Source organism: Nesoenas mayeri (assembly GCF_963082525.1).
Source record: "Nesoenas mayeri genome assembly, chromosome: 5".
Taxonomy (NCBI): Eukaryota; Metazoa; Chordata; class Aves; order Columbiformes; family Columbidae; genus Nesoenas; species Nesoenas mayeri.
Genome location: NC_137548.1, coordinates 64,480,087 through 64,506,904, shown reverse-complemented (window position 1 = coordinate 64,506,904; position 26,818 = coordinate 64,480,087). Strand labels below are relative to the sequence as shown.

The following is a 26,818-nucleotide window of genomic DNA, read 5'->3' as shown; positions in this document are numbered from 1 at the left end:
ACTCGGGAGTAGAAACACACAACCTGGTGTATCTGAATCAAATTTTCCTCTCCTTCACAAACATTTTCATTTACAATAGCAAATGAAGACCAGTTCCTGTTATTAACCTGGGTGTATTTTAACTCAGCAATTTTCACAGATTAGTGGTTAGTTGTTACTATTGTGAAAGCCTCTGAGACAACTCCAACATAAGGCAAATGACTATGGAAATCACAGATTTAATTAAGGAACTAGCTATGACATACATGCCAGTAATTACAAATAGTTAAAATATGGATAGTGGCTGTGATTTATATTTTGTAGATAAAAATGACAGAGAATAGGATGCCAAGTGGTTAGTGTAGTAGTTGGAATAACAGGGTATTGAGGAGGTGAAAATACAAGTTGGTTCCTGAATGCCTCAGAGAGATTTTGACACCTACGCTTTCAACTTGAAATAACAGGACAACTGTAGGATTAAGTGACACCCAAATTCAGGTGCAAGCTTTGCTGTCCATACCCTTTCCAAGAAACTGCATGAGAAAAAGTCAGACGAGTACACAGGCCTAGAGGTCTACAGCACCAGTAGAATACGAGTTACTATAAAAGTCTCTGCTGATTTACGTCTTGTGCTCCAGTCACACTGTGGTGGATGACAGCCAAGTAAGCTCACTGAATGTCTTTGTGGTGCCAATGGTTTCCTTCGCATTCAGAGCAAGTCTGAATTTATACAGAGAAATGAAGTTCAAATGTGCTCTATATAAAAAATAAGAAACTCTAGAATATCATCACCAGATTGAAGATGATCTTTAAGAAACTCAGTCCTGAGCTGAAGAAAAAAGGGAGATTTTCCAAAGATTCATTCCCTGGAAGGGAATGAGATCATGATTACATGGAAAAGTTATGTGAATGAAAAGCTGACTCCCAATTGTTAAGAGTGTTCAGGAAGGAAGCAGGGAGAAGGGTTAAGGTGTGCTTTGCGAGCTTAATTTGTTATTGACAGGGAGTTGCTGAGTGTACGGCCCTGAGTTTGCTTGACATTAAGATTCAGTCTAGGAACCAATTATCGAGATTGGGTTGACATAATTAGAAAGTTTCTCTAAGGTATGACACATCAAAGAAATGACCCTCCTGTGGTATCAAGAAAACCTTTCTACACGCAATGCAATAATTTCAAGCTGGGCTGAAACCCTTTATTTTGATTCTGACCCTGTTTTAAAATGTTTGCTGCCAGTCAACAATTAGAAACTCTGAGCTGTGAACTTGCTGATATATTTTCTTCAACTGAGTCTGTCAATGGATAACATTTTACTGGGATCTTTTGTTAACTGTAGAACTCAAGGCTGCTGCTGCATAGTTATTCTGTTCTGCCTTGACCCCCTGCTCTTATTATGCATAGCTGCCCATTACTTCTGACAGATCAGATTTAGTGATTTACAGATTTACAAGTAGGAGATGGAGTTTCTCAGGAAATTACCCATGATAGCTTAGGTGTCAATTTATCTCATATTGCATCACTGAGAAGTTTCTGTTATAGAGTATTTTCAATCCAATACTAAGAAAAAGACTTTATTTAAAAGAGGTGCTTTTATGCTGCTGTAGTACCAATGAGGTCAAACAAAACTGTGTTTGAAAATTCTGGAGAACATTCAGAAACAACACATCTCCTGAGCGCTTTCCTCTCAGGTGGCCAATAGAGGTTGGGCTAGTACATAACAAAGGTCAGTGATCCTGAATACTATCACCCCCTGTTGACTTCTGTAGGAACTGGGAACCTTTGGTACATTGGAAGACAGTTTTTCATAAGACAGAGCGTTGGAACAGGCTACCCAGAGAGGTTGTGGAGTTTCCTTCTCTGGAGACATTCAAACCCACCTGGACACATTCCTGTGCCATCTGCTGTAGGTGAACCTGCCTTAGCAGGTTGGACTAGATTATTTCCAAAGGTCCTTTCCAACCCGAACCATTTTGTGATTCTGTGATTGGGCCGCAGGTGCCACCTCATTTGCAATCAGTGAAGCTTTAAACTTGCATCCCTTGAGCAGTGTGTGAAAATAGAAGAGGATTCCCTTTTGCTGCAGAGCTGGAGACTTCTTCTCCCAGAGGAGGATCTGCCTCTGGGAGATGCTGGTATGAAACCACTGTGCAACCGGCCACTGGAGACTGGAGGCACAAAGGAAGTGCAATGCAGAGTCCCATGGGTATGCTTTATCACTGATATAGCATTTCTCAGGGTTAAGTTCTCAATGAGCAAAGAACAATTAACCTTGCCATCGATTGAGCACAACACGGTGATAGCAGAGAGTATTTAACAGGCTCCTCTAGTAGTTTAGAGAAGGAATCTTGTCACATGGACATCCTGGTTTGCAGCTAACCTGGGTTACTTCTCCTATTTGAGTATATTTACAGCCTTACCCTAAAAAAGTGCCCTTCTCCCCAGGCTGCAACACCCTGAGAGCAGAATTCATGGTCTCTGCAGAGATGTTTCCTTAACTATCTTTATTGAGAGAAAAGCAGCTATTATTCAGAGCTTTTGAGACTGTAGGGGCAAGAATAGGTGAGCAGATTTGACAGAAATCTAATATAATACAAATGTTTATTGGTTACAACTCTTTCTGACTAGTAATAACAAAGCTTTCTCCCCAGAATGTGAATAGTGAGACTTCTTTTTTTTTGAGATTGTTGGGGATTCAGTGCTATGTTTTTCACTAAATCTTAGTGGATTTCAACTAGTGTGAGCAGGGTTTTCAGGAGGAAGGAACTGAGTTGTTTTTGCATTATTTAGAAGTATTTTTTCTTGAAAAACAAAAGAAAACAAGAAAATTCAAGAGTGATGCTCTAATGCCATGTATCCACACTATTTAATCAGCTGAGCTGTTAGTCATAATGGTAGTTAATGCTATTTAAAAGGACATAAATCTCATTTGAATGCTTTTAAACTGCAGGTTTCAATGTCAACATTACAGAGGCTCCCACCAGAGGGGTTGTCATTATATGATTACGATGAGATGTGAGCAGAAAGGGTATGAAGAGCTGACAGTGCTCCAACCCCACCGAGTCTTAATTTCTACTCAGTCCATGAAAAGAATTTTGGCTGGGGTTAATCAGAGTTCATCTCATCTTGATAAACATTAAAATACTGTCATTATTCTCAGGGACTGAAATCTTATTAAAAGAAAGAAAAAGAGATTTGTGGTTTGGTGGTTCTCCAACTCTGAATTAAAATTGGGTTTAAATGGAATGCAATGGGCAAGGTGTTTGAATGTTCTAAACCAAAGCAAGGAATGCAATGTTCTGATGCAAAATTCAGAAATGTTATTTAATAATTACATTCTTTGTAGTATATTAACAACTATCCTATAAACAGATTTTGGTGTTTTGATGCTTTAAAAACAGCAAACTGGAAACAGGTGCAGTTTTGCTTGACTCTGGGCTCCTCCAGGAAGATTTAGACTGTTTAATTGAGTGATTTAACAAACGCTTCAGAGCTCAGATGTGTTGTGTCCAGCCCAGAACATGCATATTCCTGCCTGCCTGCTGTGTAAGGACCACTGGTTACTTGGGGTATTTTTGTGGGTCATCACGAGCTGCGGTGAAACCCTTTATTTTTGTTTTGCACAAGTGAGTGCCTGTAACTGGCCTAGTGATGTTTATCACACTGGGAGACTGATGATTTATTTACCTTCTAGTCTTTCTGAGCCTTTCAAATATATGATACAGCTGAATAGTCCTTAAATAAAATCTTCACATTCTATCAGCCATTTTGGGAGTATCTATAAATGCTGATAAACTTGTGGGTACAAAAAGGACAGGGCAAGCAGGTGATATATTAAATATCATTTGGTAAACTAGGTTCTGTTCAATTTATACAACACTCAAGTGCAAAGTAAGACCAGGGAGTGGGGAACCACCCTGGAAAGCAATTGTGCTGAGTGGAACCTCACCATGCTGAGCTAGAAACCCATCAGGAGCTTCCAACACAATGTAAGCCTGGGATATTTGTTTTTCTGGTTTTAGTGCAGTGAGTGTATTTAGGTCAATGGCACTTGGAATTGTTGTGGTAATTTCTGAACTTGCATATTAATATGAGCGTTGAAAAATTCAAGGTTTTTTTTAGAGATCTTTATTTATTTAAAAGGTGATAGTATATAATGTCACATAATGGAAGAAGTGGCAGGAGCTATCTATTCAGTGTATCAGTATATGAAAAAAATTACTAGGACATAATTTGATTGCCAAGTATGCATGTAACTCCACTGGGAAAAATTACTGGGTGTAAATGTGTGGTTTAGTCCCAAAGGAAGATATAACATGAGCCAGTAAATGAAAGCCAGATAAATTAAAAACCATAAATACTAACAATAAGAAGTAGTCACCACTGGTCCAACCAGAGAAATTATATGCTAGATTCTTCTTCTTTGGGGATTAAATTCCTATGTTGGATGTTCTGTTTTAGCTACTACAAATGTTTTCTGTACAGGGATAATTAAGTAAAATATAAGGGATAATAAAGAGCGACATAAGGTTAATGCCACAGTGAATATCAGACTAGATGGCCTTAAAACTAAGCGCTTGGTTTGTCTTTAACCTAGAAATAAAATAATTTCATTTAAATGAATATTTCCTATTTCACATTCATGCTATTGCAAAGCTGCAGCTGTCTGTGAATAGATGCCCTGCTGTGCTGTCACAAGTGTCTGGAAAGGTGTGAAACTGCACTGGTTTTTACCACCTCATCACAGGATCATTTCAATATCATTATCATTATATTTTTATTTCTGATACTCTTTAAAAATTCTTTAAAAAACATGCTAGAATTCTATAGTAAATCCCTTGCCCTATCAAGAGCATCACCAAAATGCTGTGGCAGTATTTTCTCACTGATTTCCTAAGTGAACAGTTTAAGCACTTACTGTAAATCAGGAAAGATTCTCTGAAATTAATGGATCATTATTAGATTACACAGAATAGGGAATTAATTCCCAAATTCACAGGTGTATATATATAAAATAGAAATGCAGGTTTTGACTGTACATGCCAAGTACTGTTTCAAAAATAGATCTTCAATAATCACAGACTTTTTTTGGTAAAACAAAGCTGAGTGACCATTTCATTTGTGTATACTCAAACTTTTGAAATCTCTTACACAAAGGAATATAAAGGGCAGAATCAAATGGCAATTGTTTAAAAATTAAAGTCACCTTATAATTCTATAATAACAACATATTTTTCATTACCTGTTAGAGAGCAAATTGGACACTATTCATATGAAGAATCATCATTGCATAACTATACTGAATTTCTCTACAATGCAATTATCTCTCATTTATGTTAAATCATCATTGTCACATTCTAACCCGAATGAAAATATATAAATCAACCTTTCACTTCAAATTCTTCTTTATTTTTAAAGTGCCATTCATCTTGTTATTAAGGGCTAAATCCTTCTTCCCAGCAAGTAATCCGATAGGATTATTTGCATGAATAAACTGAATTTCAGACAACAGTATGTCGGTGCATCTCATCTCAGAGCCCCAAAGATTTTCACCAAAACCGTGTCATTGCTATGTCAGTGAAATCAGAATATTTCTCCCTAACTCAGCCTTAATGACAACAAGCATAAAAACTGTAAGGGAAAGTATTGGTTTAGAAATACAATTCCCAAAGGTTTTCTAGAATTTTTCATCTTTACATTTTCATGATTTATAGAGAGAAATTATTCACTCTCTTTGAGCAGGTGGACATACTGTGTGTTTTCCTGATTTGCAAACCATGTATAATTCACAGCATGACCAGGGGATTTGTGGATGCTTAGACAAGAGCCAACTTCTGAAGACATAAACTGACCTTGCACTGCAAGAGAGTACCCCCAAAGTTGCATTTGCAACCCCACCTTTCAGTTCAAAATCCCGCAGATCAAACTGGGCTCAGATCCCAGGCACTGGTGCTGGGTTCATCTGTTTCCAGGCAAAGAAGCCAATATTGCACAAAAAACCCGAGGTGGTTTTGTCACCCTACTGCATTGCAGGGTCTCTTAAGCACCAGTCACCGCAAGAAGGCAACCGGGGAAACATCTCCGGGTGGCTGGTACCACTGCTCCCTCTGCCATATGGCTCAGGGTCCTTCCATCTTTCTGTCACGAGTGATGAAGCTGTTTTCACAATTTAATGATGCAACAAGGGATTTGGATGGGGGCTTTGGTTGATAAAAGGGGGCCTCAGATGTGTGACAAAAATTAATAATGTATCCGAGCCCTTATTATACGAGATTAGATGGCGGGAGGTCGGTTTATACATATTAATGCTTCATGAAGGGCTTATAATAGGATTTAGTATGAAGGGCACACAGACACATCCCCCTCCTCCCTTGTACACATATGAATGAAAATAACCTGTTTTAACACATTTTCAAAAAGCCAAATAAAGCTGCTACACCACAGCTTCTGGCTACAGACTGCTATTAAAGAGGATCATTTTTAAGCGATTCTCTCATGAAGAATCTCAACCTAGGACTGGCAGGTGGGAATAAGTGTTCCTCTCTAATATTGAAGGTAGCTTATTGCATCAGTTTTGCTGGGCAGCTGAGTTTGTCAACCACTCTAATATTCATGGCATAATCCCCACTTTGGTAGCTCTATGCCATTCTATGCAAATTAAAGGCCTGATTCAGAAAACAGCCCCACATTCTGTCTATCATTTATGAAGCCATAAACTGTCAGAGTGGGCAATTCACAGGCACGTGTCTACAGTGAAAGGGTCAACAGAGTCATCAGGAAATCAGCCTGTACTAGAAACAAGTCAGAATGATGATATATGTCCCAGAATCGCTAAACAGTATCTCTCCACACTGGATTTGTTTTCACTTAGTCCATTTTAAATATATAAACAGTAATATAAATTGCCCCAAGAAGGGTAATCAGCATGATACAAACAGATAACTAGATAAGAGAAGTATTATCAGGATTATTTAGGTTACAAAGGTGATGAATGGGTAACATAATAGGTGATGTAAATATTCCAAATGAATGGCTACTCACAGTTTGTGGTCAAGGAGGTAACCGCTGATGCACAGAGGAACAGCTGAAAAAGATGCAAATAATTGTCACGATATATTGCCAAGGAAAAAGAATATTTTCAGAAGTCAGTAAGGGTCTACATTTGCATAAATTGAAAGCAACTAAAGAATTATTAATGGTATTAAATTATAGCTTCCAAGCAAAACTCCAGCAAGTACAGTACTGGTTACAATATTGTTTTCTGCATTACTGAGAAGCACCTGTATTACTCTCAGTTGACTAGTTCATGTGGACTTTTGGAACTACTCAGATCTAAAATGGCAGTGAGCCTTAAGATACCGAAAGTAGGGAACTACATTTACTCTTGATGAGTTTGTTCAGGGCTAAATGTAAAAAATTCAGAGCTTGATCCTGATTATTCATATATAACTAACAAAAGTAAGACAATGTCTGAAATTTGGACTTATTTTTGCATTCCACCCTCCATTGATCTAAATCCTCTGAAACTGGTATCTGTAGAAAAATTACCACAGAGTTTACATAAAATTACACAAGACATTTTCAGACCAGGCTTATAAAAAACCCTCCATATTATTTACTGGGATTATATCATGTAGATATGTCAATACTATCAAATAACTTTGCTCCCAGTTCATCAGCCTCTATGAATCCCTTCTGCATGTGTGATACCTCATGACCAGGGTCTCTTTCAGAGTGGAAAAAGCTGATCCTCTGAAATAAAACCCATGTAGCTTCTGGCACAGTTACTTCCAGGCGCTCTTTCCAACAGGTCTCCTTAATCCTCTCTACCTGCTTTGACACTTCACCCTAATAAAATATGTACACTGGATTTCATGAAACAAAATGATGTTTAGGTTGGTTGCATAAAACCACTGATGTCCCAATCACTTTGCTGTGAAGGAACACACTTTTACTCTCAGCAGTTTAGATACAATCAGTTGTAACATGTGGCCTGTATGCCAGAAAACACCCAACAAAGCAGAATAGAGAGAGCTTTGAAGTCCAACAGATAGCAATTATCCTCCCAATCAGCTCCATAAAATATTGTAAAGTTAAAAACACAGATGATTTCTTTTATAACTGCATTATGTATCTCTAAATCAACAGAGACAGTTGAATCACAGCCTAAGCCCTGGAACTCAGTACGGTAATTCAAATGAGATGGTCTTGGTTTGAAACATGATCTAGCAGGTTACATATTTAAACAGCAAGTGATCCCAAAGCTAATGAGCTAGAAGGGATGAGTCAGAGCCTTATCTAGACGTACATGGATATAATGAGCTGTAAAACGAAACCGCAGGTTTGAGAGATTCCCCAGCTGAATTCTGATGGGAGAGAGTGGGGGTTGGTAGGGTGATCAAATGAGTGAAGGACAAAGAAGATGAGATGAAAAAAGAAAGAAGGTAGGATTGCTATTGGGGTGAACTGCAGAGATTAAACCCACTAAAATAAATGAGCATGGATGCAAGAAATCTACTGAATGTAGGGAGTAACCTACAAGCTGGAGAGGCCTCCAAAATAACTAGGGCAAATGCTAATTACTTCTGAGACCGAACTCGATCTGCTTATGAAAGGATGATGCAATGCACTTGCTGGTAAGAGCAACGATCAGAATTTAATGACCCAGGAGTCTTTTACAGTCAGCATCCATTGCAATGATGCTGTCATCCAACAGTGCCCAAGTTCTTCATAAAATAAACACCAATACATCAAAAATAAGACTATGAACAGGTAATGAAAAGTGCAGCATGAAAATTATTTAGGGTCTTGGTTTGACCTGTATGAATCAGTGGCGTCAGTGGGGCTTGGAGATGGCAGAAGGCAAAAGGGACTTTGGGTTGCTGATAGACATTGACTTTGTCTCTGCCTGGTATTTCACTCTGGCACTTGATCCAGCCCTTGTATGGTCTGTTTTGCTAAAAGAATTGTGAATATTTTGGGATTTATTTATCTTCAAACCTCACAGATCAAACCATAGCATATTCAGGTCCTCAAAACATTCATGTTCTGTGTCAAAGTCTTTGCAGGCCCTCATCACAGCTGACATGAACAGAGATGCATTTTGTAAGAGTTAACTGGCAGCTAAACACCTGAAATTTCCATCTATTCAGTCACTGCACGGCTCAAAGAAAAAGAAATTAAAAAGGATAACCACAAATTGTCGGTGCTAGCGATGTTTGCAGAAGGAAAGATTCTGAAAAACCGCTGCATGCCTACAGGCATTCCAGCTAGCTTCTGTCCTGTTTCTCCCTACACATCATGTTTTACTGAAAAAATTAAGTATTTAATCCAGCATTCAGCCTTGCAGCTCCTCTTAGACAAAAAATTCTTTGCATTGTGTAAAAAAATAACATAATCGGTTCTATGTTGTACTGTTGAGCTTTTATAGAAGGAGGTGTGGCAAAGATGAATGATAGAAGGCAAAATTGGAGTGAAAAACAATACATTTCAGAAATCTTGATCTGTCAGAATAGTCTAAAAAGTCACTTTGCATGAGACATGTTCAGCTGCCCAGAGCTGCTGCTGCTCTAGGATTCTCCCAAACAAGCACTGTTCAAGAAAGAACATCAAAGGATAGTCATGACCCAGTTTATCTTTTATATCTGTTTGATAAAATAAGTCTTGGTTCAACATATTTTATATGTTTTCTGAAAGGAAACAGAATGGCAGTAATCAGCTCATTGACCTGAATACAAATCAATTTTGTTTATTTTTGATGAGGGAATTTTCATCTCATCTTTAGACTAGGGTGGGAAAACTTTGCAAGGACAAGTCATGTTCTCACTCTTCTTTAGTTTCCATCCTTACCTAACAGAAGAATCTCATCTAAGACTAGGAAAAGTGTTTTATCTTTGTTTACAAATAAAGTATTTGTTCAATACATTTACTTTACCAAGTTAAAAAAATGTCCTCTATAATATGATCGGTATTACTGTAAAATTGTCAAGTGCAGTGGTTGTATGTCCCAGGAAAGAATATGGGCTACATTTTCCATAGGTTTTTTTTACAGTCAGAATAAACCACCTTATAATGTTTTCATTTATTGTAGCAGTGTGACATGCTTTCACATCCCACATTCCCCTCCATAATTCCCTCAAAAACTAACAAAAAAAATTAAACTTTCCTATTCCATGTATGTCTTCCATGAAATGATGGCTTTTTGGAGGTGAAAACTATTCAGTTATAGTCCTGAATTAATTTTCTATTGAAACCACTGAAAACTTCTTTAGGTTGTCATGAAGATTGATGTGAAACCTTCTGTGTCTTCATAGAAAGAAATCCATTAAAATATCTGCAATCTTGTTTTGTAGTTGTCAGTGACCAACACATATTATTCTTTAATTATTTTGGAGTGTAATGAAATGACATTCATAATTGATTAGTACAGCATATATCTGAGCATCTTAAACCTACAGTATTTTATATTTTAAAGAAGTATTTTAAAAAATGTTATTTTGAACATATGTAGTTACTCTTCGGTTTCGTCTCTTTCTAAAGGAGAAACTTTAGTTAAGGTAGTTCATATGCTTTAGGACAGATATATTATTTTATTTCTGTAACAGTTTAATTTTCAAAAAGTTGGATCTTTTATTCAGAAAATAAAGAAACATAGATAATTGTGGAATTTAAAAATTATATTAAAAATGACATCAATAGAAATACACGGGATTCAGATAACTGAGGAATCGACTCCTCCCCGCACACATATGAAAGGGATTTTAGTTTTTTGAAGTCATCGTTGCAATTTTCACTCCCAGTCCTTGGGGTAAAGGGATGCTTCCAACTGGGACCCCTTCCTTTCAGGTATAATATATATAACCCTATATGTCACCCAGACATTCAGCAGTTGGGATGCATCTGTGCAACCACTGTGCTCAGCTCACTTTTTGAGCTGGTACTTCTTCCAGCCCAGTGACGATACCTCTAACGCCCTTCCATGCAGAATGCTCATGTCATGTGAATTGCTTGGAAAAGGTAGATGAGAATAGTGGGGCTGCACAAATGCAGAGATTGGAAATCCAGGGATGAAAAGAAATACACTGCTTTCTCTTTAGTTTGTCCCTAAAGAGAAAAAATGAGCCGATTGACTTGAAATCCAACAAGATTAATTCCCCCGCAACCTCGTTCCATTCTAAGCATTTTTCCTGAATTGTCAGAGTCATTTCCTTCCTCTGCTCCCATCCCAAATGTCTCTTAGTCAAATACGATTTTGCTATTATTACTACTTGTATTACAGGAGGAGTAAGTCACAGCTTGTGACCTTCATATAATGCCAATGTCAGTAAAACACTGGAGATCAATGTTAGATTCTGACTTTTGGGACTGAGTCTACCAAGTCTAGAAATAGAAATAGATAACTAAAGCATAATTGTTTGTTTCAGGGCTTCTTCTGGCCACTTATGAGGACCAGGATGTACCTTTTTTTTCTCCTCTCCTTGATATTACTACTGTATTTATTCATTTATCTTCTTCTGCATGCAGTTATTTTCTCTTAGATATAGTTACACAGTTGCTGATTCAGGGTCAGAAAGGAATTTTCCCCCAAGCTGAAGGCATGTCAGGGTGTTTTAATTCCCTCCTAAAGTCAGGTTCAAGAGTGAAGGCAATGCCATTGGTCTCTCCTGTGCTGTTGCTGTGGCATATTGTAGTTTCCCCAGAGTTTACCTTCAATCTCATAAAGCTCTTCATTTCTGCCATTCCATTAAAATATGAAAAGCATGAAATGGATTTTCAGGTACAAATCTGAATCAAAATTCAACAGCATAGCTACATGAAATTCTTAGGCTGAGCTCAACCCAAGGGGCAGCAAGGCCTGGCTCAGTCCATGAGAGACGTGAATTCCAGTGGTGTTGGAGTGGAAGGTAGAAAGTCTTCTCCACCAGCCCATGCCACCAGGGGAGGGATGGCTGAAGACATGCCCCACAGGGCACTCAGCTTTAAGTCTCCATATCCCATAAGGTATCCTTCAAAATGATATCAGGATATCAAGAGGACAAACAGATACATGTCTAAAAAATGCAGTGGTCTGTGGGATAGGAATGAACACTCCTAAATAGGCCAAAAGTCTCATTTTAAACAAAGAGCCATGTCTGTTTAAGAACGAATATAATCCATTTCAACTGCAATAAATACAACTATGGAAATGCACATACTCTCAATTTGTCATGGAAACATGAGGATCCCGAAGACAAACATGGTTTCTAACCCATATTTGGAGTAGCCATTGCAGCAAAATCAAGCAAATGAGAACTGTCTGAGAAGCAGAAATGAAACTAAAGACTATAACAGGCCATAAAATCACTAGCTTGATAAACATAACAAAAAGATAAGCAAAAAAAAAGAACACAAATTTGAGGTTTGATGTAAATGCCTTAGGAACAATTGGAATGCTCCATTTCTCAATTAAATATATTAGAATGTGAGAAGCATTAAAATATATTAAAATTTATTGTAGCTGAAAATAATTCTTATTTGATCTAAATCATAATAAATATAGTTAGTTGAGATATTTAAAACAATAAAACAGTATGTACAAAAATCAGAACTATATCATAATACTCTTTTAGGAAGAATTTAGTATTTATGGAGGTGAAATAAATGTAGCAAGACAAAAGAGTGCAAAGGATAAATACTGAATATATTTATGGATGTGTCTGAGACATGCAAAGCAAATGTAGGAAGATGAATTTACTCTTGACTAAGTCAAAGAGGAAACTAATTCACTAAAATAGTTATGTACTAAATTCACAGTACTGCTTTTAATATGCATTCAAGGAAACGGATGAAAAAGCCATTTCTGACAAGACTCATAATTTAATGTATTCTACCCTTAATTTCATAGATTTTTTTTGGGGAAAAATTGATTTGTTTTTGAGAAGGCTGTTCCAACAGAGCACAGTTCTGAGACAATTGACTTACAAGTGACATTGTGCAATTATTTCATTATCTGCTCCTCACTGTAACTAAATATTCGTTGTTAGTTTTGTGGCTAAATGCAGGCAAGATTTTAATTTAGAAGATGCATGTCTGTGATTATTCCTTAAATTACATTTGCCTTTCTCTTCTAGAAGGAACAGATTGAAAGAAACAACTTCTCTTCAGTGAACATGAGAACAAAGGCAATTCTGGGAAACACAACTTTTAGTTGTGGTCAACAGAAGCTGATTTCAGACACAGAACTGAGAAACTAGAGTAAATTTCCTTGAAAAAATAGTTGAATACTCTAACAACTTTGCAAATATCATCCTTAGAAAGGGACAGCATTTTTTAATGTTCTATCTTAGCATGATTTTAACAGGAATGATTTTAACAGAGCAACAAGACTGGTGAAGGGACTTGAACACAAGACCTATGGGGAGAGGCTGAGGGAGTTGGGCTTGTTTAGTCTGGAGAAGAAGAGGCTTAGAGGTGACTTCAACACTCCCTACAACTACCTGAAGGGCAGTTCTAGCCAGGTGGGGATTGGTCTCTTCTCCCAGGCAGTCAGCAATAGGACAAGGGGGCATGGGCTTCAACTCTGCCAGGGGAGATTTAGGCTGGATATTAGGAAGAAATTATTTGCAGAGAGAGTGGTCAGGCATTGGAATGGCTGCCCAGGGAGGTGCTGGACTCACCGGCCCTGGAGGTTTTTAAACTGAGATTGGACATGGCACTTAGTGCCATGATCTAGTCAATGGACTGGAGTTGGACCAAGGGTTGGACTTGATGATCCCTGAGGTCTTTTCCAACCCAGTCGATTCTGTGATTCTGTGAATCGTGATTTAGAAGGAGTTGCACTGATTCACATTAGTTAAAAATCTGCACCAGCAAATCTGTACACAATCACAAATTTAAACCATATTGCTGCGTTAGGCATCTAGTTAAATGACTATTCAGAAAAGAAACAAGAAAGGCCACAAACCAAATAGTCCTTTTTTCCTGCTTACAAGCAAATAAGGATTTTTCCTGAGAAACCTTTAGAACAGTTACAGTCTATTGCTCTTCAAAAATTGTTAACAGGAACACTGAACTTTTTAAAAGCCTTTGTAAAAACCACAAGCAAATCTCCTATTAGTCCCAAACTCTTCTCATTAATAAATAAAGAGAAAAGGCAAATGAAAAGCTAGACACCATTGTAGTTTATGTGAACATATGGGGGTATTAAATCATAAGGAAATGAACCACATGTATGTTTGGAGTAGAAACTTCCACATAAAGAAATTAATAGTAAAGACAGAATTCAGGCCAAAATAGTTCACACGGTACAACACAAACACATGCACCCATCAGTCCCAGTAAATGTATTGAATATGCTGCCAAACAAAGCCAGAAATGTGCTGCACAGCCAGCTAGATCTTGTTTAACACGAGGTGAGGATCACAGGGAACACAATGAGGAGACCAGATTGAGAGCTATTTAATAAAGCTTCCTTACCATGCCAAGAACCTTTCTTCTGCTGCCCTTTAATATTTGTCAAATAAAAGTGGAGTATACTCAGTTTGCTATTTAAAGATTCATATCAGGCTGTAATTCTAAATAGAGATTGTGAAATGTAGATGTCTATGAGGAGAATTTTCATCTTGAAACTTAATGCTGATTCTTCAGCCCAAGGTCTGTTTCTCACTAACTTATGGCACTGAACCAGTTTCTGAAGAACACATGCTGAGATTAAAGGTTTCTGTCACATCAGTTCCATATCAGATATTGTGATGTCATATGTTAAGACATCGCCTGGATTTATCTTAGTATTACATAGTTTTGTATAAAGAAAGTGGCCAGTCATTGCTACTGGCTTCATCCCTTTGCATAGTTTCACTGAAAGGAAGATGCAGGGGAAAAGGATTATTTCCACAATTAAGGAATGAATGAACACTAAAAAAATGATATAATAATACTGGAGAAAAAGCTTAACCCTACAAGGGTCAGATATTAACTGAATCAAATAAAAATTCAGTCTAAGTAATGGAATTTTGAAAACGAGTCATCACTTCACACATTTATTCAGACCTTGTAATGTGCTTTATTTGAAGCAATTCCTGGGATGCTGTTGGAATCAAAATCAGCAACATTCAATGAGTAGCCTCTGAAAAAACAGCAGAAAGAATGATCTGGTTTCTATGGATATGTGTTTCCAGATTGGTTAATTCTTGCATCGAAGAAAATCCCAGCTCTGTTTGAAATCCTTCCTGCTGCTTTGGCATTTACAAAAGTGGAGTCTCTTCTGCTTTATAAGTAGTGAAACCACAGTGCCACTTTCTTACATTTAAAGCACTAACAAGAATCTCTCTTTTACTGGGCCACCTGATTTAGTAAACCATTTGGAGACCTAATTTCTGATTTCTGTAGAGGGCAGAGAATTCGATCAGATTCAGTTGCAATAGATGTGGAAATAAACCACAGGAAAGAGTGGGGACGTATAGGCAGAATAAGATCTCTACCCGTGAGTGCACAAGACGTATTTCCTTAGGAAATTATGCTAAAGAGTTGTTTGGTCTGTGTCTCATTAGACAAGTTATTACACTAGATGGAAGTAGATTCTAATGCAGTCCAGCAGGTACTATATTCCCTACATAAAGAACATATGTTTAAATACATCTATACTGATATGTGAACATATGTGGGGTAAATTGGAACAATACTGAAGGTACTTCCTTTACTTTTTTTTTTTTCTTTTAAATTTAATTTATTTTCTCCCTTTGCAGAGTATTTGGTGCTGCCATCCTGCTGACATCCTCCCTCAACATGTTAATCCCGTCTGCAGCCAGGGTGCACTACGGGTGCGTCATCTTCGTGAGGATCTTGCAGGGCCTTGTAGAGGTACGGAAAAAACATCAACTCAGCAGTAAATGTGATAGCTGTTTGTAAGCTTTTAGCTAGCAATTGCAACTTTTGAGGGAAAAGAAAAATTGCTTTTAGGTTATTAGTGGTTTTCAGCGTGATGGGTTTCAATGTATGAATTACAGATATTTGCTTTTCCTTCCTCTATACAATTACACAGTGAAGTTTTCTCTTGCTAAGAAGCCAGTGAGATAAGTATTTAACACAGAGTTTCACTGCGTAGAGTTTACACTGTTGATATTCTCAACAGTTATTTGCTTTCCAGCCTCAGATTAAACCTACAATGAAGAATTAAGCTTCTGTCATAGGCCCTGAGCATGCTCTTGTTGGAATGAATGGGAGATTTACCATAACTTAAAAGAGAAAAAACTTGAGCCTGCCTTCTAAATTTGTTTCTTTACTGACAGACAGATTTTGGGGACTGTGATCACCGGTTCTACACGCTTCTGTTGCATGAGCTGATTTTAACTCATGTACTTTATTGTGTAAAAAGACTCTAAAAGAGGATGCAGAATGTGTCTGCAAGTTAGGGAACTGACAATCCAATTCCTAAAGTATATGTGTAGAAAAAGGGATCCATTCCTGAAGAGTGATCTGGGTGTACAGAGGTGTGCTCAGCTGCAAACCGAACAGAAGCAACTGGGTAATTACAAAATAAAGCAGTTATTTTAGACCCGCTCATTTCTGTGATGCTGTCCAAGGGAATTGTGAATGCAAAACATCTCAAACGGGACTGTTGAAGAATTTTTACAGTAAATTATGACAACCTTAAGGTTCCATCTTTATGTTGCTTAAAAAAATTGTCAGAGAAACTGAAGTGAAGATGAAATTGGTTACAGGATCTTCTTTCAAAACAGAAGAAAGTATTCTACAACCTTTTTTCATATTGAGATTAATCCAAAATGTTAGTATTATTTTCTACTTTTTGCATAGGAAACAAACCATCAGATTGAGAGAAAAGTGACTATATAACTATACATACATCGTAATCATTCTTAAGCAGGATTTTATTTTTTTATTAGTTTATTTATTACCAAAGATAGAAGATGGATTTGAAAATAGACCTAAAAAGTAAGTGGTTTAAAATCAAACCAACTAACATCTTTCAATTATTTACTTTAAGTGCTCAAGAAGGTTCATGGAAGACAAAGATAGTGAAAAACTTCTCTCTTACTATTGTATTTTTAAGCTCTTATTGATCTTGTTTTCTAGTTTTAGAACAGTGGAACAGTAATCTCTATTTCCTGAATTATGCTTTAAATGTTAGATCAAAAAATGGTGGATGGTCGCCAAAACTGAGGGTTGGAAAAATGAGCCCAGCATTAGAAAGACTCCAGAAGGTCTGTGGTTTCAACTTTCCTTTGATTCTGGTACTTGTGCATTAAGATTCTTTCTTTTTAATTCTTCACAATTCTTTCCTGGAAGGGGGAAGGGGTACCAAAGGAAATAATTATGTTTTATATCTGTTTCATCAGGCGCCTTTAATGATCTGGAGTGATATACAAAACCTATTTTGACTTTAACAGAGACTGAAGTTTTTCTATGGCTGTGCTCAGACTTTAGAAATGCAAAGCATTCTCAACTTCTTGTTTGTAGCAATTAAAACAAACCAAAAATTCATGCAAAGACAATGAACTGAGTGCTTGATCGGCATTAGCTAACTTGTGGCACCCCTTCCCCAGGGGGTCACCTACCCTGCCTGTCACGGTATTTGGAGCAAGTGGGCCCCCCCATTAGAAAGAAGTAGGTTAGCAACCACGTCCTTTTGTGGTAAGTCACTTTCTATTTTTGCCTTTCTTTTATTTGTACCGTGAAAGTATTTCGAGACTGATTTTTTTCACCTTTTGTCTTGTTTTGTAGGTTCCTATGCAGGAGCTGTGATTGCGATGCCTTTAGCTGGGATTCTAGTGCAATATACTGGGTGGTCTTCTGTGTTCTACGTGTACGGTACGCGTTTCTGCTCGTCTCAATCCGATGTTGTACGACCCTGCTCTATCCTTTCTAAAAATGTAAAAGCTACTACTAAGAGGCCAAAAAAAAGAGACACATGGGTCTATAAAGCTAAAAATACAGTCCAGAGAAAAGGACAATGAAAGAACAGAATTTAAAGGAGAGAGCGTAGGAAAGCAACATTAATAAAAAAGAAGAGAAACCAGTTCATGGTGAAACCTTCATCACTTCTAATACAAGTAGTGCAAACTGCCATGCAAATCTACAAAATCTCAGATCATGTAACATTGCCATTTTATTTATACAACTATAAATTTAGAGTACCTAAGATGTCCTGACTTTTATCTGAAGACCTATATGACTTTATTCACACTTGTTTTGCTACCTTAGCTTACGCTGATGGAAAAGAAGGGCCCAAAGGAGTTCATTCTGAGGTGTAAACTTGATGTCAGTCACGGGAATATCTTCTAGAAATTTAATAAACTACTCAGGAAGTGCGTTGCTATGTTTAAAACAATGTCTCAATCTTGTATTTTGCTGGTAAAAAAGTTAGTTCAGCAATCAAACAACAGTGGCTTAAGGCAGAATAGAATTTAATTTACAGTCGGGTGGAATGAAATGGAAGCTGTTTTGTTGCATTGCATTGTACAAACTGATATTGAAATACCAGTGAATATTCACTTACAGTGAAATCATTCTGTAAATGAAGCAAAGATGACTTCACTGTGGTCCAGCTCTCTGTGCATTTTGCACAGATACTGTTTGCGGGATCCAGCTCCCTGTTAGAATGACTCAATAGGGAATCAGTAACAACAATTGCCATTTACATTTGTTATCATTATTCACAGACCTTTCTCCTTGTTTGCTGCTTTACTGTACATCTTTTTAAAGTCTTTCTTTCCATTCTAAAGGGAGCTTTGGTATAGTCTGGTACATGTTTTGGCTTTTGGTTTCATATGAGAGTCCTGCAAAGCATCCTACGATCACAGATGAAGAAAGGAGATACATAGAAGAAAGCATTGGAGAGAGTGCCAACCTCCTAGGTGCAATGGAAGTAAGAATATTGCTCACACCTTGTTTCCTATGAGATAGAAGTAAAAAACAAAAACCCCAAATAGAACCAATGGCAGCAACAACAACAACAAATCAAACACCCTTCTTTAAGATAGAAAAGTGTGTTTCAAACATTTGCATCTTTTTGGGGTGGGGAGATCTGAAATCTGCTGATGGGTTTCTGGGTGAATATCACTTGTACAAGAGGAGAATACAGGTCCCAGTTCTAGTAGATCACTCATGGAATTTATGCCTCTTTTTCTTTTCCTTTTTGTACTCCAAAGTATAACAAAATCCCAACCTGCAGCCACATTTGATCGAGACTTTCACACCACCTTGAGTTCAAGTGGTTTATTTTTTTCCTATATAATCCCTTCCGGAAGGTTTTCCTCTTCCTAAAAGTAAACTGGAATTAAAACACTACTCAGTGTCTCTTGAGGTCTTAAGAAAAGTAAATTCCATTCTATGTTTCATTTGCAAGAAAGACCGGAGGTTGCAATAGAGCATACTAGGAGAGCCATAAGAACGTTCCTCATTATCGTGGTAATTTTCCTAGAAACATGCTATGAACCTCTCACAACCTGACTTAGTTCTGTACTGGGTTAGTTCTCAAGGACTAAAAAAACCAGCTGATTTCAGAGAATTTTCTAGGCACTTAATAATCTTATCATACTAAATCATAATTTTATTTCTCTAACTACTGAAATAATTTAAAGGGACTATCACCATGTTTACTAACTCAAGAACACGAATATCTTTTCTCCATTGACCCTCACTACCACTCTTCATTGTGTTTTCTAATTCAGGTTCTTGACTGAGCTCAATAAAAAACCCTATTTTTCACTTAGTAAAAAACTTTGATTCAGATTAAATAGGGAACTGGAAATACTGCAGAATGATTCCTTCAACAACTGACATTTTTAGGTGTTCTTGAGGTAGTGTTTGTGTTGATATTCAATAGCGATAACAGTGTTCATGCTTTCTTATACCTGTAACCACCTTTGAAAGCCTTATGTGAAATGACATATTTCAAAGAATGTCCATATAATTCTAACTGGGGCTGGACATTTTCTGTGTAGTTTTTGTTCTTGCTTTTTAACTAAATATTTTTTGGAAGTGATTAGTTTCTTCCCATAGTATCAAGTTATCTTTTCTGGCTGGCTTCTCAGTAATTAAGACCCTCTTAATCCTTAGCTGTCACTTACGTGTAATTTAATAAGTATACAAGTTATTACATATATCTATCTATTGGCTTGTTTTCTTGAAAGAAGAGACAATATTCAAGTCACAATAGACCAAATTCATCTTGGAACCTTGCTGAATTGATTTTTAAACACTCATCTGGGTCTGGATCCTGCATTTGGATCAACACAGACGGGCAGAGCACTGGGTTCATGGAGAGGTGCTGCGACTCAGCAGGGCTGGAGTTCTCTCCATCTGTTATGGGTTCTTTTTTCTTTCATTATGCAATTGATTTTAAAAATACAAGAGACCAAACAAAAAATATATTGACCAAGCAGTTTCAGCTGAGGCTTGATAAAAATATATATATATATATATATATATATATTCAGAATGCCTGGATTAAGGTTGAAATGCTAAAATATACATTTAAAACAAATCTGGATGAAACAGTGCACTTATGGTGTAAAATCTGACTCTTGCCTTAGATACAGCAGCATTGTCTTTTACAGACACACTATTATTTTGGACTTAGTATGTTCATGCTTACATGATGAGATAATGGCACTTGTACGTGAGTGTTGTGATACAGCTGAGTATCACTGAGTTTCTCCACTTGTGAATTTTGCAGTAATTTAGCTTGTCCATCCAAATGTGGCTGCATGTAATTTATAATTGAAGTTAATGTACTTTATGATAATTGGAGATAACTTGTGTTTCAGAAATACAAAACTCCATGGAGAAAATTTTTTACATCTATGCCAGTCTATGCAATAATTGTTGCAAACTTCTGCAGAAGCTGGACTTTTTACTTGCTGCTTATCAGCCAGCCTGCTTATTTTGAGGAAGTGTTTGGATTTGAAATAAGCAAGGTATGTAAAAATAACGGAAAACTTTTCTCTTAGCTAAGTACATATCAGAGCTACATTTGTGGTATTTATTAAGAGAAGGAAAGAAAAGGGTTCTGTGTGTTTATCATGGGTTTACAAGTCTTAAATCTTAAAGGTATCAAGAAATTCATTACACCTCTGTCCCTGACACCCCAGGGGATACAGGATCCCAACAAAGTTGTGAAGAAATCATCGACAGACAGTTCTGTTTTTCCAGGTGCACTTTGCCAAGCAGGACCACCTGGTTTTAGGAAGGATAGTACATTTTCATCATCTTTCTATTAATATATTCCTCTTATAATGTGGTGAGAACTACTGCCGCTGCACTTAAGAAGCAAAATATGAGACATAAGTATGATCTAAACTTCCACATAATGCATAGGAATTTTGGATCAGACCTGTAATGTAAATATGAATACACACAAATACACCTTCATGGTGTGTAGCAAGCTTTCTGCTAATACAGATTTCCTTCTTGTGAATGTGATGGGGGCTTGTGCTTTTGAGAGACCTTTGTTCTTTTGAGATTGTTCTATGAGGTATTGTCACCCTAAATTGCGGTGTAAGTGACAATTAGATGAGTGGCTTCCAAAATGTTGCTGCATTATGGAGTGTGGTCAAAATTCTGTAATGCCATCCTGCATTTAAAGATGGGCTTCCATCTTTAGCTGGAGTTATTTCAAGAAGCTTTGCTATGCTTGAAACATCATTGTTATGCACACGATAAGAATGGTCATATCCTGTAGAATTAATCTGGTCATTTTGCTCCAGAAGATTTTTCTTAGAGTGTATTCAAAGAAATGAGGAGCTTCATAAACAAAGACAGCAAAGTTTTCACCTGCTATGGATGTGGATGCTCATAAATGAATTGTTACTATTTAGTCAGGAACACCTCAAAGTGGTAACTGCAATACCATGGTTTCCTCGTAGTTAACTTCTGGCTTATAGGGAGAAACATCTATTAACACAAAACTATTTGTCACAGCATACTTGCCACATGTATAAACTGCAGCAAAAAGAACAATTTCATGACATTAATTGAAGAGTAGGGAAAACTTGTTTTCTTTTTGTTCTCATGGACTGTGCTCCGCACGCTGATGTAACTCGAGTCAGACATCAGATCCACTACTCAGACAGGAATTATGCAAAAAACCCTGTGCTTCAGCACTTTTTCAGATATAGACAATAATCAAAATTCCCTGTTAGAACAGAATGTCTTTCATGTACTGAAGCAAGCTATCTGCAAGGCAGTTCTGTTGACAGGAGCATGCAGGTGGCAGTTTATGCCACGCTCAAAGATACCCTCTCCCACTTTGAAGAAATGGTTTTCAAATCTATTATTATAATTGGGACAGTCATCACAAGATTACTACGTCTTTACTTGTATGTATAGCATTTGGAATATTGTCAGTGGATATATAGTGTGTCACCTTTCACTATGTACAAGAGTTTCTCAGACATTTCTTTTGCCCATGTGAAATTTGAAGCTTGAGGGACAGTCAGAAATCAAAGGCAAGTGGCCATTGTGTACATGAGGATGATCAACAGGGAGTCTGTCTGGACACGTTGGGTTTGCTGAGCAATGCTATGCCGGACACATCACCAACAGACATGTAGCAATTCAGCTCAACACATTTGATCATAGGTTTTCTGAAAAGAAATGGTAGAGGGGCTATAAGTCAGGGGAAAAATATCCATTAGCTTAAATATGATGTGTAAAAACCATCTATAAATAAGAAGTGTCATGGCATCAGAGATTCTTAAAAACTCTGGCTGTGCTTTGTAAAATACAATGTCAACTTAAGATCACCAGTTTTTAATAAACCAAGACAAGACTTTCAGGTTCAGCACATAGCTTGAAATTGAAGAGAAACAATTAATTAGTTGCTGAATGCGTCAGAAAATGAATTATCAATATTTTCTTATGGTTTATACTCTGCTAATTTGAATGATTATTTTAGGTGGGTATCTTGTCTGCTGTGCCGCATTTAGTGATGACAATTATTGTTCCTATTGGGGGACAAATTGCAGACTTTTTAAGAAGCAAGCAGATTCTTTCAACCACTACTGTGAGAAAGATCATGAACTGTGGAGGTAAGTCTTCCAATTTTATTTAAAAGCTTCTTATACAGATTCAACATCCAAATAGTCTATATGGACAAATATATACACTGTATATATTTATACTTGATATATATTGTGCACAGTAACCAGACAAACTGTGTTGGTTTATGCATGTATGTATCAATCCTTTGTGCGTTTTTTATATATTAGTGATGTGGTTACTAAATCAAAGTCGTTCCTATTCCCAGTTTCAATACAGATGTTTGGCATTTGAAAAAGCACTTGAAATGTTAAATTTGCCTTCTCTTAGCTATTTACTGAATCTCAGCTCCTCATTTAAACACCATCTGCACCGAGAGAGCCCAGACAAGCACCTGAGGTGACGTATCTGACTTGGAGAGGTTAAAGTCACACGAGCTGAGTCCTGGTTGTGATAAGGGCTGCAAAATTCATAAGCGGTTTCAGTGTATATTCCCATTAGGGTTGAAATGACCTAACCCAATCACAAGTATTTATTTTCCTCTTAAAACTGGCAGGAAGTACCAATAAATTAGCATACAAATAATAAAATAAGGATTATTTGAAATAGTGAGAACGTGTGTTGTTTAGGAATGAAATAAATACTTGATTATATTCCATTCCGAGATAATGTTTTGCCTCTGTCTCCCTATGAAATATTGCCATATCCTAAGGCCTGCTGTATTTGAGAGGGAATTAAATCTGATGCCTGGTTTTCTTTATGATTTCGCCAGGTTTTGGGATGGAAGCAACTCTTCTTCTGGTGGTGGGGTATTCTCACAGTAAAGGAGTGGCTATTTCCTTCTTAGTGCTTGCTGTAGGCTTTAGTGGATTTGCCATATCTGGTAAGTTTATGTTATTGTTATTAGTGAATTATTTTATTTTAAGGATAGGACACCTCATCTAGTTTTTATTTATTAATAGTAATCTAAACAAACCCCAGAGTTCCAAATTACATTATTTATGATCATTACAAAGTACAATTGGTACCACAACTTCTATATCAGATTATTTTTGTTCAAATACTTAAATCTTTTCCATACTCATTGCATCAAACTAGACTTTCTTTTCAGTGAGGTGCTAAGGTACACCATAGATTTTTCTTGAAATGAAACATATAACACAAGTGGCCTGATGTTATACGATGATACCTAAATTTGCACACCTTTGTTTAAACATAAGCTTTTTACTATTTTATTCCGCAGTGTACACTAATTAATGCTTTGTTAGTGTTGTATGTTTTTATTATTATTATTTTGGGACCTAATTACTAGCAATTTCTTTCTGAATTAACGTTCAGCTCTTCACTTTCCTGCTGACACATCACCCCTTTGCCTTTCCCAAACACAAATCACGTGCCTTTCTCCTGTTTCCCGCTGTGATTTTCGCATCCTCTCCCATGCTGGTTCCTTATGTCTAAAACAGGCTCTCTTGTCTTTTGTGCCAAACATCTCAACTCTCCTTAATCAAATCTGTCCTTAATCTCACATGTTCTACAAGGTATCATGCCTATTTTGTACCCTAACAGTTTTCCATATCATACTGTCCATCTTTGCCTTTTATTATCTTTCTGTATCCAAAGATTTGGTTTCTGTTTTCACTTAAATGCTTATTTTGGGCACGAGTTCTGTCACTTCAGTGAAGCATGTGGTTTTTTTTCTAAGATTATTTAATAGTTACTGCATGGATTTCAACAGAATTAAGCTGCAGGAAAAGCAAGAGAACAAACAAATATATATATATACAAATAATTCATAGCTCTTTTATAGATACTATCTTTTTACTCCTTTTATTTTGCCACTCAAGAACAGAAGGAAACTCCCTTCTGCTGGTCTGTGTGACAAAAAGAAAAATGTAGGCAATAGGGAAGGAAAATGGTACAAGTTGGAAGAAGAAACAAAATGTTATTTACAGCATAAAGTGGCCATGAATGAGACTGTGAAATATGAACTTTCTCCCTGCCTAAATATCTTCTGGGTTCTCTAGTCCACACAGTGACTGCTGGGATTTTCTTCTTTTAACTGCAATTTTGTGAAGATAATACATTTGATATCCTTTTATAAGATATTTTTAAAAGCAAATGAAATCCCAGAGTCTCTCTAGGAATTATAAGCCTTTTAGAGAAAAAGAAATGCAATTAAACAGCCCCAAAATGTCATAGTAAAATTGTCGGGTGACAGCATTACTTTTCAGAACTGAAGTAATGCTCTGCTTTTGGTATAAATGTTTGCTGACCTTTGTATTACAGGATTCAATGTCAACCATTTAGACATTGCCCCAAGGTACGCCAGCATCTTAATGGGCATTTCTAATGGAGTCGGGACCTTGTCTGGAATGGTTTGCCCTATAATTGTCGGAGCCATGACAAAGAACAAGGTAAATAGCAATAGAGTTTAAAAATCTTCCAGTTTAATACTATTGGTTTCAAGAAAAAGACCTTTCCATAGTACAATTTGCCAGGATGTTCCTATTAGAGACTGGGACCTGCAGGGAATAGCATCCAGGAACTCGCAAATTTGAAACGTGGTTCACTATATGCTCATAAGATCAATGCTTTTGTAGGCTAACAAAGCGTGATATTTCAAATAAAGATGAATATAAATAATTGCAAACTGTACACTTAAATGTTTCAGCCATGCTGTCACAACCTCAATCCCTAATTTAAATATTTCAGCTTAGAAGAGCTAGATGAGTCTCTGCACTAGTCTGATTTAGCAAATCTCTTCTTTACAGACACGTGAAGAGTGGCAGTACGTCTTCCTCATTGCGGCTTTAGTTCACTATGGAGGTGTTATCTTCTATGGCATATTTGCTTCAGGAGAGAAACAACCCTGGGCAGACCCTGAACAGACAAGCGAAGAGAAATGTGGCTTTATTCACGAAGATGAACTTGCTGAAGAGACAGGGGACATTACTCAGAATTATGTAAATTATGGTACCACCAAGTCTTATGGTGCTACAACCCAGGTCAACGGTGGCTGGCCTACTGGTTGGGAGAAAAAAGAGGAATTTGTACAAGAGGAAGTACAAGACTCATACAACTACAAGGAAGGAGATTATTCATAACAAACCTAAATATTGGGTATATTTTGTAGTGTTTGTGATTAAATTCATTGTGATTGTTTGCACACAGAAATAAGATGTGGTATAAACGTAAACACATATCAAACAGGAAGGTCTTACTGTAAAAAAAAATACATCAAAGTGCAATCTGTATGAGTTGTGACATGTCATCACTTTCATTAGGTTATATTTGTTCTATAAACATTAGAGTTTTAAGGGTTTACTGGTCAAAACTATAGAGGCAATTAGATACTTACAGTATACAAGAGCTAAAACTCATAACTAAGGATTAAAGCACAACTAAGCAATCAAGTTGGCACATCTAATGCTCTTTTTAGAAAGCCAAAATTACTTGATCATTAAAAATGCACTTATATATTTGTTACACTGTATTGAAAGAGATTGTGTTAAATACACACGTTTACTCAGTGCGATGTAGGAATTGTGTGTTTAGTCTAAGACATGAGCTTTCTTAAAGAAGAAAGGTCGAGTCTCAGGCTTTTGCAAAGGATTGATCCAGTCCCTTTAATGGTGACTGTGTCAAGCCTCAAGAACAAATACGGCATATTGTATGTTTATCGTGATTACATGCTGCAGGCTGCTCTGTGATGAATAAAGGAATTATTTAGGAGTTTTATACTGAATGTTTGGGCACAAATTCTTATTTCTATTCTTTACAGAATCCTATGAAATTATAGGCGTTGTCATGTTCTTCCCTGCATTTAGCAACTACTATAAAGACAATATATAATGTTAAGTCTGACTT

The 26,818-nt window shown here is 36.9% G+C and overlaps 1 protein-coding gene across 1 annotated transcript in view; it reads left to right on the top strand.

The window, feature by feature from the left end:
- Positions 1-26,055, top strand: part of SLC17A6 (solute carrier family 17 member 6) — a gene marked incomplete at both ends in the record, with an annotated part of 31,871 nt that extends 5,816 nt beyond the window's left edge. The window contains 9 exons of the mRNA XM_080345225.1: positions 15,697-15,811; positions 17,515-17,602; positions 17,693-17,779; positions 18,694-18,836; positions 20,740-20,889; positions 22,869-23,001; positions 23,724-23,834; positions 25,238-25,365; positions 25,723-26,055. Coding sequence (XP_080201351.1) covers positions 15,697-15,811; positions 17,515-17,602; positions 17,693-17,779; positions 18,694-18,836; positions 20,740-20,889; positions 22,869-23,001; positions 23,724-23,834; positions 25,238-25,365; positions 25,723-26,055 — 1,288 coding nt within the window. The remainder of the gene's footprint in view (positions 1-15,696; positions 15,812-17,514; positions 17,603-17,692; positions 17,780-18,693; positions 18,837-20,739; positions 20,890-22,868; positions 23,002-23,723; positions 23,835-25,237; positions 25,366-25,722) is intronic.
- Positions 26,056-26,818: the final 763 nt, after the last annotated feature.